Here is an 18623-nt window from a genome sequence, read left to right as displayed (position 1 = left end):
GTTGTAAGTTCTATCACCAGCAGTCAACTACAGAGGAAGAGGAAAGCTTCAGAAGTTCCCCCTGTCCCGTTTGGAGGTGTTTTTAGCGCATTGCGCAATCGCGTCTGCCATTAAGAATCGATTCGTAATTAATGAAATTTCGGAAATTTCAAAATTTTGAAATCTGGAGAAATTATACTTTTTAGCTGGTACTGCACCACCTGACATCTGCCTAAAAGTAGCAGCCAGCAATGAAAGGACCAAGTCAGAGACATCTCCAGCGCATCCTCTGTTTGGATATCAGCCAGCACGCTGCTGTCGTAAATCAAGAAACATCTTTCTAAGAACTACAGAGATACTCACAGGAACACCTCAGCAAGTGAGAGTCCAAAAGTGGCAGGCCAAAATCCGCAACCTCAATCCATGGCTTATACTGGATGAGAGTCTCCCTCCTGGGCACACAGAAGGCCGGGCAACTTGGAAGGCGCTGAACAGACTGCGCTCTGGCACCATGAGGTGTAGAGCCAACCTTAAGAAATGGGCCCAAGAAGTGGAGTCCACGACATGTGAGTGTAAAGAGCAAACCACAGAACACCTACTACAATGCAACTTGAGCCCTGCCACATGCACAATGGAGGACCTTCTCACAGTGACACCAGAGGCACTCCAAGTGGCCAACTTCTGGTCAAAGGAAATTGAGTAGAATGCCAAGTTTTTAATTTCTGGGTTTTTTGGGGGGGTTTTTTAAATCTATATATATAAAATTCAAAAGGGCGTAGTTAGGGGCCGCAAAACGCGAAAACCCCCAGACGAAAAATCACCAAACTTGGCGTACGCATACCTCAAACCACAAGGTATGCAGAACACTCATCAAAAAACATAACAACAAACTCACAATTACACAACCAAATGGAGCATGCACAGAGGCGTCCCGGCACGAGTCGCCTGCCATGCGCACATAGCCACATCACGTCTGCTCCGCGCAAGCCACACCCCCTCCCATCGCTGCCCCACTCCTTCCCCCATGCCAAACCGAGCACGGCCTAGGCGCCGATGCTGAAGCCCCAGCCTGGGAGTGGGAGCTCGCCCGCCTGTGTGTGCTAGGGGCCTGCCTGGTGCATGTGCAGCACGGGGGGCTGTCCACCTTCCATGGGCCCGGACAGCTGGTGGCCTTCCCGGGGCTGGACCAGTGGAGGCTGCCCGGAAGGCCCCCGCTGCGTGCCTTTGTGGCCCACCGGGAGAGGCCACGACCTGCCTCTCCCGAGGACAGCCCTTTGGCCTCCGCCATGTCCTCCCCCACACACCAGCGTCTGGCTCCAGGGAAGGAAGGACGGCGCCATCGGGGATGATGAGGAACGGGAAGGAGGGAAGGAAGCGGGTGAGTGAAGGAAGGATGGAAATGAGGGGAAGGGGTGTAAATAGGAAGGAAGGAAGGAAGGAAGGAAAGAAGAGAACAAAGAAGAAAAGTGGGAAGGGGAAGGGAAGGTGTAGGAAGGAAGGAAGGAAGGAAGGAAGGAAGGAAGGAAGGAAAGCAGGTATATCAGAGAAGAAAGGTAGGAAATAAACAAAAGGAGGGAAGGGGAAGGGAAGGTGTATGAAAAAAGGAAGGAAGGAGAAGTTGGGAAAGTATATGAGGGAAGAAAGGTAAGAAAGAAAGAAGAAAGAGAGAGTAGGAGTGGAGGAGACGTGGTTTTAAAAAGGGAATGTTCAGATATTTCCCCAATGCCCATATGTCATGATTTACTGCCATATTGGCCTATTTCTGCAGTAGGCCGTTGTTCACAGAAAATGCTGATTGTTTGAGAAATCAGTGCTCCAAAGAAGAAGTTACTATTCAAGGATAACAGCATATCTGGACAAAACCAGCTATCTGTTGGCTAGTTAGAACCCTCAAGTTTCCCAGTCGCTCTGAAGCCATGTTTGCAATACACTAACAGATAAGATACAGTCATGGTCAGAGAACAATGAACCATAGTTGTGTTATAGTTGTGTCATTGTTAGGATCCCACGTGTGCTATAATGTCAATCAAAATCATAAACAACTAATGAACAACTGCATAGCTAGCTTAGACCAATGAAATTATTTGTCTTTGGGAACCAATGAAAATGTATATTCCATTTACTCTAAATGCTCTGCAGCCCCATTGGGGGTTGCAACAAACCCTTTGATTGCATCCCTGTATGCTTGTTCGTCATTATTGCTATGGCCACGCAATAAATAGTTTTTTGCAGTTTAAAGGATTCAACTTTCGTGGTGTCCATCCTTGCCTTCCCTATTGGAAAGGGGGCTTCTGCCTTTTGGAAAATATTTTGGTTTCATTGCCCCTACAGGAGCATGGGAAAGAAGGGAGAAAGGAAGGAAGGAAGGAAAGAAGGAAGGAAGGAAGGAAGAAAGGAGCAGAAGGGAAGGTGTAGGAATGAAGGAAAGGAAGGAAGAAAGGACAGAAGAAAGGGGAAGGGAGGAAAGAAAGCAAATGAAGAAGAGAAAGGGAGGGAAAGAAAGAAAGAAAGAAAGAAAGAAAGAAAGGGAAGTATGGAACTACAGAGCGAAGGAAGGAAGGAAAGAGAAAGAGAAGAAAGAAAGGAGACAAAGAGGAAGGAAAAGAAAAAGGGAGGAGGGAGGAAAGAGGTACAGAAGGAAGGAGGAGAGAAGGAAAGAAAAAAGGGGAGGAAAGACGCAGCAAAGGAAAAAGAGAAGGAAGGAGAGAAAGGCACGGGGAAGGAAAGAAATAAGGAGAAGGAAAGATGAAAGCAAACATCTAAGGAAGGAAGTAAACAGGTAGAGAAGGAAGAAAGGAAAGAAGAAAACGGAATGAGGGAAGGAGTGAAAGAAGCAGACAAAGAGGGAGATAAGGCTGGCCACAGCAACGTGAGGCGGGTAAAGCTAGTGCATTATAACTGTATTCTCAATTCGCTTCTGACACGATAAATAAATAGTAGGCCTGGGTAACAAGGCAAAAATTCGTTTCTAAAATCGATTCGTTTTTGGAGAGTTTTTGCGTTTCGTTATTTAAAATAATTACAAAATTTTCCTTTAAAAAAGTTCGGTATTTACGAAATTTCATTATTATTAACGAATTGATTTGCGCATGCACAAATCACTTCCGAAAATTCGTTATTGATGCGGGGTCGATTCGTCAAGGTAATAACGAATCGATTCGTTAAAATGGCGGATGCGATTTGCGCATGCGCAAAAACGACTTCCGAACTTTGTTATTAAATACGAATCGATTCGTTATTAAAATAATAACGAATCGATTCGTTAAAATGGCGGACGCGATTGCGCAATGCTAAATACTCTATAAACAAAATCATTTCATAAAATAAATCAAAAAATAATCAAATAAAACAAGATATTAAGATAAAGATATTAAATAAAAAAGTAATAAGATAAAGTAGCCAAAACTGAGTCAATAATGAAAAAAACAATAATATAATAATAAAATTTAAATAAATAAAATATAAATAATAATAATTTATAAATAATAATAATAAATATAATAAATAATATAAAATTATATAATATATACAATATAAAATAAAATTATATAATATAATAATATATTATTATATATATTATATAAATGAAATAAATAATAATATAAATATTTAAATAAAATATAATTAAATTTACAAAATATTTATAAAATATAATTATAAATAATATTAAAATAATATATAAAATTAAATTATAAATTATTAATATATAAAAATAATGTTATTATGAAAACTACACAAATAATGAGCGAGCACTGTATTATAGCACTTTGTGTTGGCAAAAGGAACGCACTGGAACTACACAAATAATGAGCGAGCACTGACTTATAGCACTTTGTGTTGGCCAAAGGAGCACACTGGAACTACACAAATAATGAGCGAGCACTGTATTATAACACTTTCTGTTGGCAAAAGGACCGCGCTGGTTGGAACTACACAAATGAAATGCTTGCCCTGTTGTGGAGCAAACACAGCCACAGGACAGGGACAAACGCACACGCAGGCACACAAGTTTCTTTTCTTTTTTTAGAATATTTTTTGAATTTTTTGAAGAATAAAAGAAATATATTTTTCAGAAATATTTAAAAATGGAAAATTAACAAAACGCTTTCCCTGTTGTGGAGCGAACACAGCCACAGGACAGGGACAAATGCACACGCAGGCACACAAGTTTCTTTTCTTTTTTTAGAATATTTTTTGAATTTCTTGAAGAATAAAAGAAATATATTTTTCAGAAATATTTAAAAATGGAAAATTAACAAAATGCTCGCCCTGTTGTGGAGCAAACAGCCACAAGACAGGGACAAACGATAGCACACAGCCACAGAAGGGTCTTTTCTTTTTAAAGAATATTTTTTGATTTTTTTAAGAATAAAAAAAAGGTATTTTTCAAAAATATTTAAAAATGGAAAATTAACAAAATGCTCGCCCTGCTGTGGAGCAAACAGCCACAAGCCAGGGACAAACGATAGCACACAGCCACAGAAGGGTCTTTTCTTTTTTTAGACTGTCTTATAGCACTTTGTGTTGGCCAAAGGAGCACACTGGAACTACACAAATAATGAGCGAGCACTGTATTATAACACTTTCTGTTGGCAAAAGGACCGCACTGGTTGGAACTACACAAATGAAATGCTTGCCCTGTTGTGGAGCGAACACAGCTACAGGAGAGAGACAAACGCACACACAGGCACACAAGTTTCTTTTCTTTTTTTAGAATATTTTATGAATTTCTTGAAGAATAAAAGAAATATATTTTTCAGAAATGTTTAAAAATGGAAAATTAACAAAACGCTTGCCCTGTTGTGGAGCGAACACAGCCGCAGGACAGGGACAAATGCACACACAGGCACACAAGTTTCTTTACTTTTTTAAGAAAATTTTTTGAATTTTTTGAAGAATAAAAGGAATATATTTTTCAGAAATATTTAAAAATGGAAAATTAACAAAACGCTTGCCCTGTTGTGGAGTGAACACAGCCGCAGGACAGGGACAAATGCACACGCAGGCACACAAGTTTCTTTTCTTTTTTAAGAATATTTTTTGAATTTTTTGAAGAATAAAAGAAATATATTTTTCAGAAATATTTAAAAATGGAAAATTAACAAAACACTTTCCCTTTTGTGGAGCGAACACAGCTGCCAGAGAGGGACAAATGCACACGCAGGCACACAAGTTTCTTTCCTTTTTTAAGAATATTTTTAGAATTTTTTGAAGAATAAAAGAAATATATTTTTCAGAAATATTTAAAAATGGAAAATTAACAAAACGCTTGCCCTGTTGTGGAGCGAACACAGCCGCAGGACAGGGACAAATGCACACACAGGCACACAAGTTTCTTTTCTTTTTTTAGAATATTTTTTGAATTTTTTGAAGAATAAAAGAAATATATTTTTCAGAAATATTTAAAAATGGAAAATTAACAAAATGCTCGCCCTGCTGTGGAGCAAACAGCCACAAGCCAGGGACAAACGATAGCACACAGCCACAGAAGGGTCTTTTCTTTTTTTAGACTGTCTTATAGCACTTTGTGTTGGCCAAAGGAGCACACTGGAACTACACAAATAATGAGCGAGCACTGTATTATAACACTTTCTGTTGGCAAAAGGACCACGCTGGTTGGAACTACACAAATGAAATGTTTGCCCTGTTGTGGAGCGAACACAGCTACAGGACAGAGACAAACGCGCACACAGGCACACAAGTTTCTTTTCTTTTTTTAGAATATTTTTTGAATTTCTTGAAGAATAAAAGAAATATATTTTTCAGAAATATTTAAAAATGGAAAATTAACAAAACGCTTTCCCTGTTGTGGAGCGAACACAGCCTCAGGACAGGGACAAATGCACACACAGGCACACAAGTTTCTTTTCTTTTTTAAGAATATTTTTTGAATTTTTTGAAGAATAAAAGAAATATATTTTTCAGAAATGTTTAAAAATGGAAAATTAACAAAACGCTTGCCCTGTTGTGGAGCGAACACAGCCTCAGGACAGAGACAAATGCGCACACAGGCACACAAGTTTCTTTTCTTTTTTTAGAATATTTTTTGAATTTTTTGAAGAATAAAAGAAATATATTTTTCAGAAATGTTTAAAAATGGAAAATTAACAAAACGCTTGCCCTGTTGTGGAGCGAACACAGCCGCAGGACAGGGACAAATGCACACACAGGCACACAAGTTTCTTTTCTTTTTTAAGAATATTTTTTGAATTTTTTGAAGAATAAAAGAAATATATTTTTCAGAAATATTTAAAATGGAAAATTAACAAAACGCTTGCCCTGTTGTGGAGTGAACACAGCCGCAGGACAGGGACAAATGCACACGCAGGCACACAAGTTTCTTTTCTTTTTTAAGAATATTTTTTGAATTTTTTGAAGAATAAAAGAAATATATTTTTCAGAAATATTTAAAAATGGAAAATTAACAAAACGCTTGCCCTGTTGTGGAGCGAACACAGCCGCAGGACAGGGACAAATGCACACGCAGGCACACAAGTTTCTTTTCTTTTTTAAGAATATTTTTTGAATTTTTTGAAGAATAAAAGAAATATATTTTTCAGAAATATTTAAAAATGGAAAATTAACAAAACACTTTCCCTTTTGTGGAGCGAACACAGCTGCAGGACAGGGACAAATGCACACGCAGGCACACAAGTTTCTTTCCTTTTTTTAGAATATTTTTAGAAATTTTTGAAGAATAAAAGAAATATATTTTTCAGAAATATTTAAAAATGGAAAATTAACAAAACGCTTGTCCTGTTGTGGAGTGAACACAGCCGCAGGACAGGGACAAATGCACACACAGCACACAAGTTTCTTTTCTTTTTTTAGAATATTTTTTGAATTTCTTGAAGAATAAAAGAAATATATTTTTCAAAAATATTTAAAAATGGAAAATTAACAAAATGCTCGCCCTGCTGTGGAGCAAACAGCCACAAGCCAGGGACAAACGATAGCACACAGCCACAGAAGGGTCTTTTCTTTTTTTAGACTGTCTTATAGCACTTTGTGTTGGCCAAAGGAGCACACTGGAACTACACAAATAATGAGCGAGCACTGTATTATAACACTTTCTGTTGGCAAAAGGACCGCGCTGGTTGGAACTACACAAATGAAATGTTTGCCCTGTTGTGGAGCGAACACAGCTACAGGACAGAGACAAACGCACACACAGGCACACAAGTTTCTTTTCTTTTTTTAGAATATTTTTTGAATTTCTTGAAGAATAAAAGAAATATATTTTCAGAAATATTTAAAAATGGAAAATTAACAAAACGCTTTCCCTGTTGTAGAGCGAACACAGCCGCAGGACAGGGACAAATGTGCACGCAGGCACACAAGTTTCTTTTCTTTTTTTAGAATATTTTTTGAATTTTTTGAAGAATAAAAGAAATATATTTTTCAGAAATGTTTAAAAATGGAAAATTAACAAAACGCTTGCCCTGTTGTGGAGCGAACACAGCCGCAGGACAGGGACAAATGCACACACAGGCACACAAGTTTCTTTTCTTTTTTAAGAATATTTTTTGAATTTTTTGAAGAATAAAAGAAATATATTTTTCAGAAATATTTAAAAATGGAAAATTAACAAAACGCTTGTCCTGTTGTGGAGCGAACACAGCCGCAGGACAGGGACAAATGCACACGCAGGCACACAAGTTTCTTTCCTTTTTTAAGAATATTTTTAGAATTTTTTGAAGAATAAAAGAAATATATTTTTCAGAAATATTTAAAAATGGAAAATTAACAAAACGCTTGCCCTGTTGTGGAGCGAACACAGCCGCAGGACAGGGACAAATGCACACGCAGGCACACAAGTTTCTTTTCTTTTTTAAGAATATTTTTTGAATTTTTTGAAGAATAAAAGAAATATATTTTTCAGAAATATTTAAAAATGGAAAATTAACAAAACGCTTGCCCTGTTGTGGAGCGAACACAGCCGCAGGACAGGGACAAATGCACACGCAGGCACACAAGTTTCTTTCCTTTTTTTAGAATATTTTTAGAAATTTTTGAAGAATAAAAGAAATATATTTTTCAGAAATATTTAAAAATGGAAAATTAACAAAACGCTTGTCCTGTTGTGGAGTGAACACAGCCGCAGGACAGGGACAAATGCACACGCAGGCACACAAGTTTCTTTTCTTTTTTTAGAATATTTTTTGAATTTCTTGAAGAATAAAAGAAATATATTTTTCAAAAATATTTAAAAATGGAAAATTAACAAAATGCTCGCCCTGCTGTGGAGCAAACAGCCACAAGCCAGGGACAAACGATAGCACACAGCCACAGAAGGGTCTTTTCTTTTTTTAGACTGTCTTATAGCACTTTGTGTTGGCCAAAGGAGCACACTGGAACTACACAAATAATGAGCGAGCACTGTATTATAACACTTTCTGTTGGCAAAAGGACCGCGCTGGTTGGAACTACACAAATGAAATGTTTGCCCTGTTGTGGAGCGAACACAGCTACAGGACAGAGACAAACGCACACACAGGCACACAAGTTTCTTTTCTTTTTTTAGAATATTTTTTGAATTTCTTGAAGAATAAAAGAAATATATTTTCAGAAATATTTAAAAATGGAAAATTAACAAAACGCTTTCCCTGTTGTAGAGCGAACACAGCCGCAGGACAGGGACAAATGCGCACGCAGGCACACAAGTTTCTTTTCTTTTTTTAGAATATTTTTTGAATTTTTTGAAGAATAAAAGAAATATATTTTTCAGAAATGTTTAAAAATGGAAAATTAACAAAACGCTTGCCCTGTTGTGGAGCGAACACAGCCGCAGGACAGGGACAAATGCACACACAGGCACACAAGTTTCTTTTCTTTTTTAAGAATATTTTTTGAATTTTTTGAAGAATAAAAGAAATATATTTTTCAGAAATATTTAAAAATGGAAAATTAACAAAACGCTTGTCCTGTTGTGGAGTGAACACAGCCGCAGGACAGGGACAAATGCACACGCAGGCACACAAGTTTCTTTTCTTTTTTTAGAATATTTTTTGAATTTTTTGAAGAATAAAAGAAATATATTTTTCAGAAATATTTAAAAATGGAAAATTAACAAAACGCTTGCCCTGTCGTGGAGCGAACACAGCCGCAGGACAGGGACAAATGCACACGCAGGCACACAAGTTTCTTTCCTTTTTTAAGAATATTTTTAGAAATTTTTGAAGAATAAAAGAAATATATTTTTCAGAAATATTTAAAAATGGAAAATTAACAAAACGCTTGCCCTGTTGTGGAGCGAACACAGCCGCAGGACAGGGACAAATGCACACACAGGCACACAAGTTTCTTTCCTTTTTTTAGAATATTTTTTGAATTTCTTGAAGAATAAAAGAAATATATTTTTCAGAAATATTTAAAAATGGAAAATTAACAAAATGCTCGCCCTGTTGTGGAGCAAACAGCCACAAGACAGGGACAAACGATAGCACACAGCCACAGAAGAGTCTTTTCTTTTTTTAGAATATTTTTTGATTTTTTTTAAGAATAAAAGAAAGGTATTTTTCAAAAATATTTAAAAATGGAAAATTAACAAAATGCTCACCCTGCTGTGGAGCAAACAGCCACAAGACAGGGACAAACGATAGCACACAGCCACAGAGGGGTCTTTTCTTTTTTTAGAATATTTTTTTATTTTTTTTAAGAATAAAAGAAAGGTATTTTTCAAAAATATTTAAAATGGAAAATTAACAAATTAACAAAAACCGCCCTCGCTCTCCCAACAACAGAATTAAGGAATGCAAAAATGAAAGCAAATGAATCAATGCAAGAAATGAATCCAAGCTTAGCCAACCAAGCCAAGCCAATCCAAGCCGCCCTCCCGGACCTCCCGTCTTCTCCCTCGCCTTCGCAACAATGAGCAATGCGGCCACGCGGAGCCGCTTTTAAAGGGCTGCCTGCCCAATCACAATCAGCCACGGTGCACTTCTTGGGTGCTTGGGAGCGCCGGATTGGCTCCCAGGGCACCCAGCATCCTCTATCCCATTTCCGAAACGGGCGGAAGCTCGTAAAAAGGATGGAGGATGCCGTTTCGTTATTGAAAAACCCTTCCGGGTTTGAAAATATATTTTGAAATCATTTTGTAATTGTTAAATATAACGAATATTTAACGAATTACAAAATTAACGAACGAAACCGCCCAGGCCTAATAAATAGTTCTATGAGGGGGGTGTAATGCGGCCTGTTCCCTGCAGAGGGCGTTCACCGTGTGGGTTATTTTACTGAAGCACCTCCTGGTTTCCTGGAGGCTCCTTGGAACCTTTTTCCCCTTTGGCTTCTGTTTCTATCCTGATGAGAATAAAGAGAACACCGGAAGTCACGGATCCTGAGTGAAGCGGTCCAGCATTGAACCCATTGTGATGGCGGTGAGGGCGGAAGTCCAGGAGTTGTTAAGCCTTGCCTGGCGCGGTCCGATGCTGAAGAAGGTCAGTGCTGCAACTGTTTGGGAGGTGAGTTCCTTGTATTTGTACCCTGCCCTTCTCTACACTACTCAGGGCGGCTTACAGCTGGCAACAATTCAATGTCCCACATATACACCAATAAACAACAGTTACATAATAACTTAAACATTAAAATTAGATTAAAACCCATTTAAAATAGTACAAATAGTATTAGTTGGCATGTCAAGTCTGTGTTCTACGATCAATAACTTAATCAGAAGCCTGTCCATAGTCCTTTTTCCATAGCATTATCTTCATTTCTATTGTCAGCTGCTATCCGAATGTCTGGTCCCATAGCCATGTCTTCAACTTTTTTTCTGAGTGAAAAGAGGGAAGCTGTTGACCTGATTTCACTGGGGAATGAATTTCACAAGTGGGGGGCTACCGCCAAGAAGGCCCTCTCCTTCATCCCCACCAAGCGCATTTGCGACGAAGGTGGGATCAAGAGCAGGGCCTCCCTGGAAGATCGTGTCGAGGTGGGACATAGGGGGAGATACGTTCGGACAAGTAAGCTGGGCCAGAACCATATAATTTGTGATATGGTAGGTAAAGGTAAAGGTTTTCCCCTGACATTAAGTCTAGTCGTGTCTGACTCTGGGGGTGGGACTCATCTCCATTTCTCAGCCAAAGAGCCGGCATTGTCTGTAGATACCTCAAAGGTCATGTGGCCGGCATGACTGCATGGAGCACCATTACCTTCCTGACAGAGAGGTACCTATTGATTTACTCACATTTGCATGTTTTCAAACTGCTAGGTTGGTGGCAACTACAGCTAACAGTGGTAGCTCACCCCACACCCAGGATTTGAACCGCCAACCTTTCAGTCAGGAAGTTCAGCAGCTCAGTGGTTTAACCCACCGAGCCATTGGGTAAATGATATGGTACAATATATTATATAATAATAATAACATAAAATATAATAAACCTTATATATTATATTATATATCATATAATACTAATAGCCTAACTGGCCACATAATGAGGAGACAGAAAAGCTAGAGAAGACAATTATGCTGGGGAAAATGGAAGGAAAAAGGACGAGGGGGCTGACCAAGGGCAAGATGGATGGATGGTATCCTTGAAGTGATTGGCTTGACTTTGAAGGAGCTGGGGGTGGTAACGGCTGACAGGGAGCTCTGGCATGGGCTGGTCCATGAGGTCACGAAAAGTCAGAAGTGGCTGAATGTATAAACAACAACAATAGTATAACATGCTGGTAGTGTATTATACTAGGGCTGGGCAACCACGGAAAAATTTGTTTCTAAACTCGATTCGTTTTTAGGGGGTTTTTGCGTTTCGATTTTTAAAAGAATTCCGAAATTTTCCTTTAAAAAATTCGTTATTTACAAAATTTCATAAATTACGAATCAATTACGAATCGATTTTGAAACAATTACGAATCGATTTGTTAATGGCGGGCGCGAATGCGCAATACGCTAAAAAAAACCTCCAAATGGGACAGGAAGCTTCCCTCTCTCTCTGTTGTTGACTGTTGGTGTGATAATTTATTTATTTTTTCACTGAGAAAACAAACAGCAACCCTAAAACTTGCACCAGACATGTGGAAATAATAACGAAACGATTTCGAATCAATTACGAATCGATTTCGAAACAATTACGAAACAATTACAAACGAATTGAAAAAAATCGTTTTGTTTTCTAGTTGCTCCTGAATGGTTCAATATCGCTTAGTTATAAAAAAAATAACGAATTAATAACGAATTACGAAATTAACGAACGAAATCACCCAGCCCTATATTATACATATTGTGGTATAATAATACAGTACAATATAATAATATAAATATGAAAATTGTATTTTATGTATTAAATATAATATTACTAGTAATATTGCAGTATAGGTAAAAGTAAAGGTTTTCCCCTGGCATTCAGTCTAGTTGTGTCTGACTCTGAGGGCTGGTGCTCATCTCCATTTCTAAGCCGAAGAGCTGGAGTTATCCATAGATGCCTCCAAGTCATGTGGCCAGCATGACTGCATGGGGTGTGTTATTATTTTTGATGTAGATGTGGATTTGTTTTCAGGGTTTGGCAGCTGGATCCCACACAGTAATGTGTGAACATTTGATAGTATACTTTTTGCGTCTCGTTTCTAGGAAAAAGATTGGCGTCATGGCAGTAAGCCAGAAGCAGCCCACATTAGCCTTTAGTCAGGGAGTCATCGAACCTCCTGGCTCTGGGAAAACGACCCACTCCCTCGGCATGCAGGAATTCCTTTCTGCAATTGCGCGCAAGATTGCGGTGGTGAATCTGGATCCTGCCAACAACGGGACCCCTTACCCGTGCGCTGTGGACATCTCAGAACTGATCACCTTGGCTGACGTTATGGAGAACCTGAACCTGGGACCCTTGATTTATTGCATGGAGTACTTGGAAGCTAATTTGGACTGGCTGCAGGAGAAACTGGCCCAGTTTAAGGGCCATTACTTTTTATTTGACTGCCCAGGACAAGTGGAGCTCTGCACCCACCACAGTTCTTTGAGAAACTTTTTTGCTCAGTTTGCGAAGTGCAACTTAAGGGTATGTTTGGCAGAGAGAACAAATTGTGTCCTGACAAGTATTGAAGGATTGCAAGCCACATCAATCCTAAGGAAGCAAAGCCAGTGGGGGAGGATCATATGTATTGCAGGTCAGCAACATCTGGAGGCCCTCATGTTGTCTTCTCTGAGCCTAAAGAATTGAAACCATATCATATAGTAAGGCTTTGCTTAAGAATGGGTTTCCAGTGAGAAGATTCTGTGGGGTTAAGCTGATGCAGCAAGCAGTAATATCTCACGGAGCTTCTGTGTGCCATTACAGCCTTTTGAATGAAACGTCACATTCTGAGTATGTGGCTCAGGTAATTTAAGTTGTGCCATACGCATGAGCCTCATCTTCATGGATTAGATTGGTTGGAAGAGCCACTATAAGAGGTTGTTAAATTATAATTCATGGGCCATTTGCTGACATTATTATCAATATCAATATCAGAGCATACAAGGGCAGTTTTTCATAGCAATTCATCAAGTTTTATTTTTCTGACAGTCTGTAAGATTGCTGAGTGCTCAGAAATGAAGAACAGCACTAAGAAGTGATTAAATGATTAGCTACATTTTTGAGGCATCTCCAGATGGGACTGCTTTACTAAAACGTGCATTCCCCTTTTCATATCAGGACGGCCCTCCACATTTGTGGATTTGTTTGATATGTTCTTTCTAAGAATTGCTAAGTCCTGTAGCACAATTCTATGTTCAGTTTATACCAGAAGTTGACCATAGAGTCATGCTAGAGGACATAATTCTCTAGGTTGCTTCCTGACAGCACTAAATCCTGGGTTTTAAACAGGGGCAAAAAATCCTGGGACTTCAGAAGAGGTTCACATACAGACCTGTTGGTCCCAGGATTTCTGCCCCCGTTGTCCAGACTTCGTGCTTTGTTGCAAGATGTAGAGAGATGTAGAGGCTCCCAAGATGGCCGCTGCAAGACTTTCACTGGAAATTTTGGCCTCAAGATGCAGATATATGGAGAATCACTACATCGGTTTTGTTCTTTGTCCTGGCCAGAAAAACTATGACCTCCACACATTTCATGAAACATCTGCCACACAAACAAAGTTTACGAGATAGGACCCCTTCTGCCCAAGTCAGCACTGCACAATCAAACAGGAACACACACTTTTAAGCCAGGAACATAACTTTGTCATTATTGACACTTTTTAGAGGCTGGCTGCCTGGCAGCTTTGGTTGTGTACTTGTGGCATCAAACAACAGTGTGCTGTTCCTGGGTTATTCATGGCTCTGGCCAATTTCTCTTCTTGTGAAAAGATGTACAATGTTGATTAGGAGGCCACAGCTTTGTCCTGGCCAGAGAAAATGTGCCCTCCACACATTTCATGAAGTTTTTGGCACATAAACAAAGTTGTTGACTTCTACTCAAGTGTCCGCTTCTTTTTAGGAACTGATCAATCAGGAACAAACATCTAAAACCCAGGAACAAACAAACAAAAATCCCATGATTTTCAATTGCATGAACATACAGGCATGCAAAGATCCAGATATTCAAAGTTGCGATATTCCCACACCTGGAGATCTTGTGTTTTTTGCCTTTTGTAGCAATTGCTTCCATATTTACAGGCAACAGCATCTGGCCACCCTCCTGTGTGCTGCGGAAGCTCCTGGGATAAAGGTACTGTCTAGACAGCCCCTCTGTTAAAACAAGTAGTGGGTTTTAAAAATGTTTTTCCCCCTTTCACATGGTCCTGTGCCCCTAACCTCATCTAATACAAATGACTGACTGTATTTAACACAATATTGTGGGTCGTTGTGGGCATCAGTGCCCCTGAGCAGAAGAAACAATGCAAGACTCCTTGTCCCTGAAGCATAACTCAGACATCCTCGTTTAGTATTTATCCCCATCAGTTAAAGAAGCATCGATGTAAAGCAAGAATAGGCAACAATGATTCTTTACATGTTTCAGGCAAACAACTTGCATCAGCCCTTGGCAACAGAGCCAGTGTTGCAGTCCAAGAAACAACTCCCTGGTATAAAGAACTGTTAAAGGACGTTATCATAACCACTTCGCTATTTTAATATGTTCACCTATTTAAATGCCCCAAATCATAGAGTCATAGAGCTAGAGGAGACCACAAGGGCTATCAAACCACCTCCCTTTTTTCATGTCAGGAGCGACTTGAGAAATGGCAAGTTGCTTCTGGTGTGAGAGAATTGGCTGTCTACAAGGATGTTGCCCAAGGGACACCCAGATGTTCTGATGTTTTACCATCCTTGCGGAAGGCTTCTCTCATGTTCCCACACGAGGAGCTGGAGCTGACAGAGGGAGCTCATCCATGCTCTCCCTGGATTCGAACCTCCAACCTCTTGGACTTCAGTCCTGTTGGCACATGGGTTTAACCCATTGCACCACCAGAAGCCATGCAGGAGCACAGAATCCAAGCAAAATTTGTGGCATCTCTTTTTGCATTTGACCCTTTTTTTCTCATTTGCTCTTTGCAGATGGCTGCAGTTCATTTGGTGGATTCTCATTATTGCACAGATCCTGGCAAATTCATCTCTGTTCTCTGCACTTCCCTTACCACCATGTTATACGTAGAGCTGCCCCATGTCAACGTCCTTTCAAAAATGGATCTGATAAAACAATATGGAAAACTGGGTAAAAGCTAGTGACGGTGGGTTCATAAAAGGCTGTGAAGTAGGTAAGTCTAGACCTGTATTAAGTGCCAATAGAGCCAGAGTAGTGTAGTGATTTGAGCGTTGCACTATGACTTTGGAGTCCAAAAGTCAATTTGCTGCATGGCCATGAAAATCCACTAGTTGGCTTTGGGTGAGTCACAAACTCTCAACTCCAGAAAAACCCACTATAGGACTGTTTTAGAGTTGTCATAATAACTTGAAGGAAACAACTACAACAGCAAAGAGATGTGGAGATCATGATCTATTCCCTGAAGATGTCTAGCCAAATGCTAGATCCCTTTATTTCCAGTTAACAGGATCTTGGATTTAAACATTCTCTGTAGCTAGAGCTTGTAAAAAAATCTTTGGTGGATACAGTTCTGAGAATTTTCCAGCCAGAATGGGGACATTTGTCTTGTATCATTGGTGATTTGACTTGATGTGAACTTATGTCTTGAAATTTTGTCAACATTTTCTTTCACTTTTGTTTCAGCTTTCAATCTAGATTACTACACCGAGGTTCTCGATCTGTCTTACCTCATAGATCACTTGGCTTCAGATCCTTTTTTCAAGAAATACCGTCGCTTGAATGAGAAACTTGTGGGAGTGATTGAGGACTACAGCTTGGTCTCCTTTGTTCCTCTCAATGTCCAGGTACTGACATCTAGTTTGCAGGTTATGGTTTGGTAATAGACACCCACAAGATGCTTAAGATACATCTTAGTTGGAACTTTGGAATGTTTCAAGTAACCATGTAAGAACAGCCGTGCTGACCAGGGAATTCTTGAAGTTTTATTATTATTTTCCCTAAATGACATGAAGCAGAAATATTGTATAACTCCTTGGCTAAAAGTCCTGACATCAATTGGAACTTGCATTTGGTTGAAATTTATTAAGTATCATTAAGTATCAACTCTATTAAATATCATAGGAGCTTTTGCGTTAGTTGTGCCCATACCTTGAGAAGTTAGTAGGGCTGGGCAATTCGTTTCGTTAATTCGTAATTCGTTAAAAAATTCGTTAATTTTTGAATTACAAAACGATTACAAAACTTATTTTTAAACCTGGAAGTGTTTTTAAATATCGAAACGGCAGACGCCAAAAAATTTTGTATTTCCGTCCATTTCGGAAATACGTAAGATGGCCGCCTGGCTTGCTGGGAGCTCTCCTCTCTCGGCGCCGACTGAGCAAGCGAGTGAGAGGGCGAGCGAGAGGGCGAGCGAGAGGGCGAAGGAGAGAGCGAGCGAGAGGGCGAGCGAGAGGGCGAGGGCGAGCGGCGAGCGAGAGGGTGAGTGAGAGGGCGAGCGGCGAGCGAGAGGGCGAGCGAGAGGGCGAGCGAGAGGGCGAGAGGGAGGTCTCCTTCTCTTTCTTTCCTTTTCTCTTCTTTCTCTCTCTCTCACCTTTCGCAGGGGGGTTCTGAGCTCTCTTCCAAAGAAGGCTCCCCTTTCTTTCCCTCCTGGTTGGAAAGGCAGCCCCCATTGTGCCCTTCTTTCTCAGCCATGGCAGAAGCAGATCAGCAGAGCCTTGGAAACGTCTCACTTGCTTCCTCTTCTCTCTCTCTCTCTCTCTCTCTCTCAATTCGAGGCAGGAAACCCCTCCATCCTGCAGCCATCTACACTGCAGCCTGGATGAGGTTTGGCACCACATTGACTCAATGCTGTAGCATCCTGGGAGTTGTAGTTTGGCAGCCTGGGAAAAAGAGCCCCTCCTGGAAGGAACCCATCCTAGCAAGAGGGCGAGAGGGCGAGCGGCGAGCGAGAGGGCGAGCGGCGAGCGAGCGGCGAGCGAGAGGGCCCGCCAGAGTGAGTGCCTGCCTTCCCTCAATAATAATTTCTCCTCCCTATTCTACTAAATTAATAATTAAATTTAAAAAATATTTTAAAAATATTGAAAAAAAAAAGGGCGCCATCTTTACAAAATGTTTTGTAAATATTTACGAAATTTCGTAAATACCGAACTTTTTTAAGGGAAAATTTTGTAATTATTTTAAATATCGAAACAAAAAAACACCCCAATTACAAATCGATTTTAGAAACAAATTTTTGCGTTGTTACCCAGGCCTAGAAGTTAGACTTGGCCACAGTAGTCCATGCTCTGGTTACATTTCGAACAGACTACTCCAACATGCTCTACATAGGTTTTCCTTTGAAAACTGTTCAGAAGCTTCAAGTAGTCCAACAGGCAGCAGCCAGGTTGCTCACCAGAGCAGCGTACAGGGAGCATACAACTCTCTTGTTGCGTCACCTCCACTACCTGACAGTTTGCTACCAAACACAATCCAAAGTGCTTGCTTTAAGCCCTAAATGGTTCTTCCCCAACTTACCTATCCAAACACATCTCCCCCTATGAAGCACTTCAGAGGTTGAGATCATCGGGGGAGGTCTTGCTCTTGGTCCCACCTCCCTCCTCAGTGGTGGCTCCTTGGCGATGGAACTCCCTCCCCAATGAAGTCAGATCAGCACCCTCCCTCTTGGCCTTCAGGAAAAAAGTAAAAACTTGTCTGTGGGACCAAGTCTTTGGACAGTAAGCAATACAAGAAATGATCAGAGTTATGTGCAAAACGCAATTTTCTGGCTTCTTGGCAGGGGGTTGGACTGGATGGCCCATAAGGTCTCTTCCAATTCTATGATTCTAATAGATATTTGATATTTGGAACGGCTTTGGACCAACATTTTTGGATTATGTGATTTTAACGTTTGTTCCTCTTGCCAGGATAAGGAGAGCATGAGGCGTGTGATGCAGGCAGTGGATAAAGCCAATAGCTAGTCTTTCAGAGACATGGAGCACAGAAACTAATGTCTGCCGCAGTAGGCAGATTTCCACTTCCCATTGTATCCTTTCCATGGTTCTTCCACAGATCCTCTTTCATGTATAGAACCTAGCTCATACATATATCAATAATGCAAAATATTCAAAATCTGTGTTTTCAATATCATGTTTCAATTTTTAAAAAGCCAGCACATGGACAATGAGAATCGATCATTAAATTGTGAATAAAATCATT

General features: G+C 39.9%; 1 protein-coding gene across 1 annotated transcript; it reads left to right on the top strand.

The window, feature by feature from the left end:
• The first annotated feature begins 1128 nt into the window (after positions 1-1128).
• Positions 1129-18406, top strand: LOC137095627 (GPN-loop GTPase 2-like). Its single transcript, XM_067462389.1, has 7 exons — positions 1129-1357; positions 10704-10940; positions 12375-12435; positions 12548-12971; positions 15443-15599; positions 16113-16273; positions 18332-18406. The coding sequence occupies exons 1-7, from the start codon at positions 1129-1131 to the stop codon at positions 18383-18385; spliced, it is 1323 nt and encodes a 440-aa protein (XP_067318490.1). The 3' UTR covers positions 18386-18406.
• The last annotated feature ends 217 nt before the right edge of the window (positions 18407-18623 follow it).

This window comes from Anolis sagrei, chromosome Y (assembly GCF_037176765.1).
Source record: "Anolis sagrei isolate rAnoSag1 chromosome Y, rAnoSag1.mat, whole genome shotgun sequence".
Classification (NCBI taxonomy): Eukaryota; Metazoa; Chordata; class Lepidosauria; order Squamata; family Dactyloidae; genus Anolis; species Anolis sagrei.
The sequence above is the reverse complement of the archived record's forward strand: the minus strand, read 5'-3'. Positions and strand labels throughout refer to the sequence as shown.

What these genes read in the sequence shown, in the direction of transcription:
- LOC137095627 (XM_067462389.1), top strand. Translation starts at nt 1,129, where the DNA reads ATGGGCCCGGACAGCTGGTGGCCTTCCCGGGGCTGGACCAGTGGAGGC. An exon ending in GGAAGGAGGGAAGGAAGCGG is followed by an intron (nt 1,358 to 10,703) that starts GTGAGTGAAGGA and finishes TTCTATTGTCAG; the next exon opens with CTGCTATCCGAATGTCTGGT. An exon ending in AAAACAATATGGAAAACTGG is followed by an intron (nt 15,600 to 16,112) that starts GTAAAAGCTAGT and finishes CTTTTGTTTCAG; the next exon opens with CTTTCAATCTAGATTACTAC.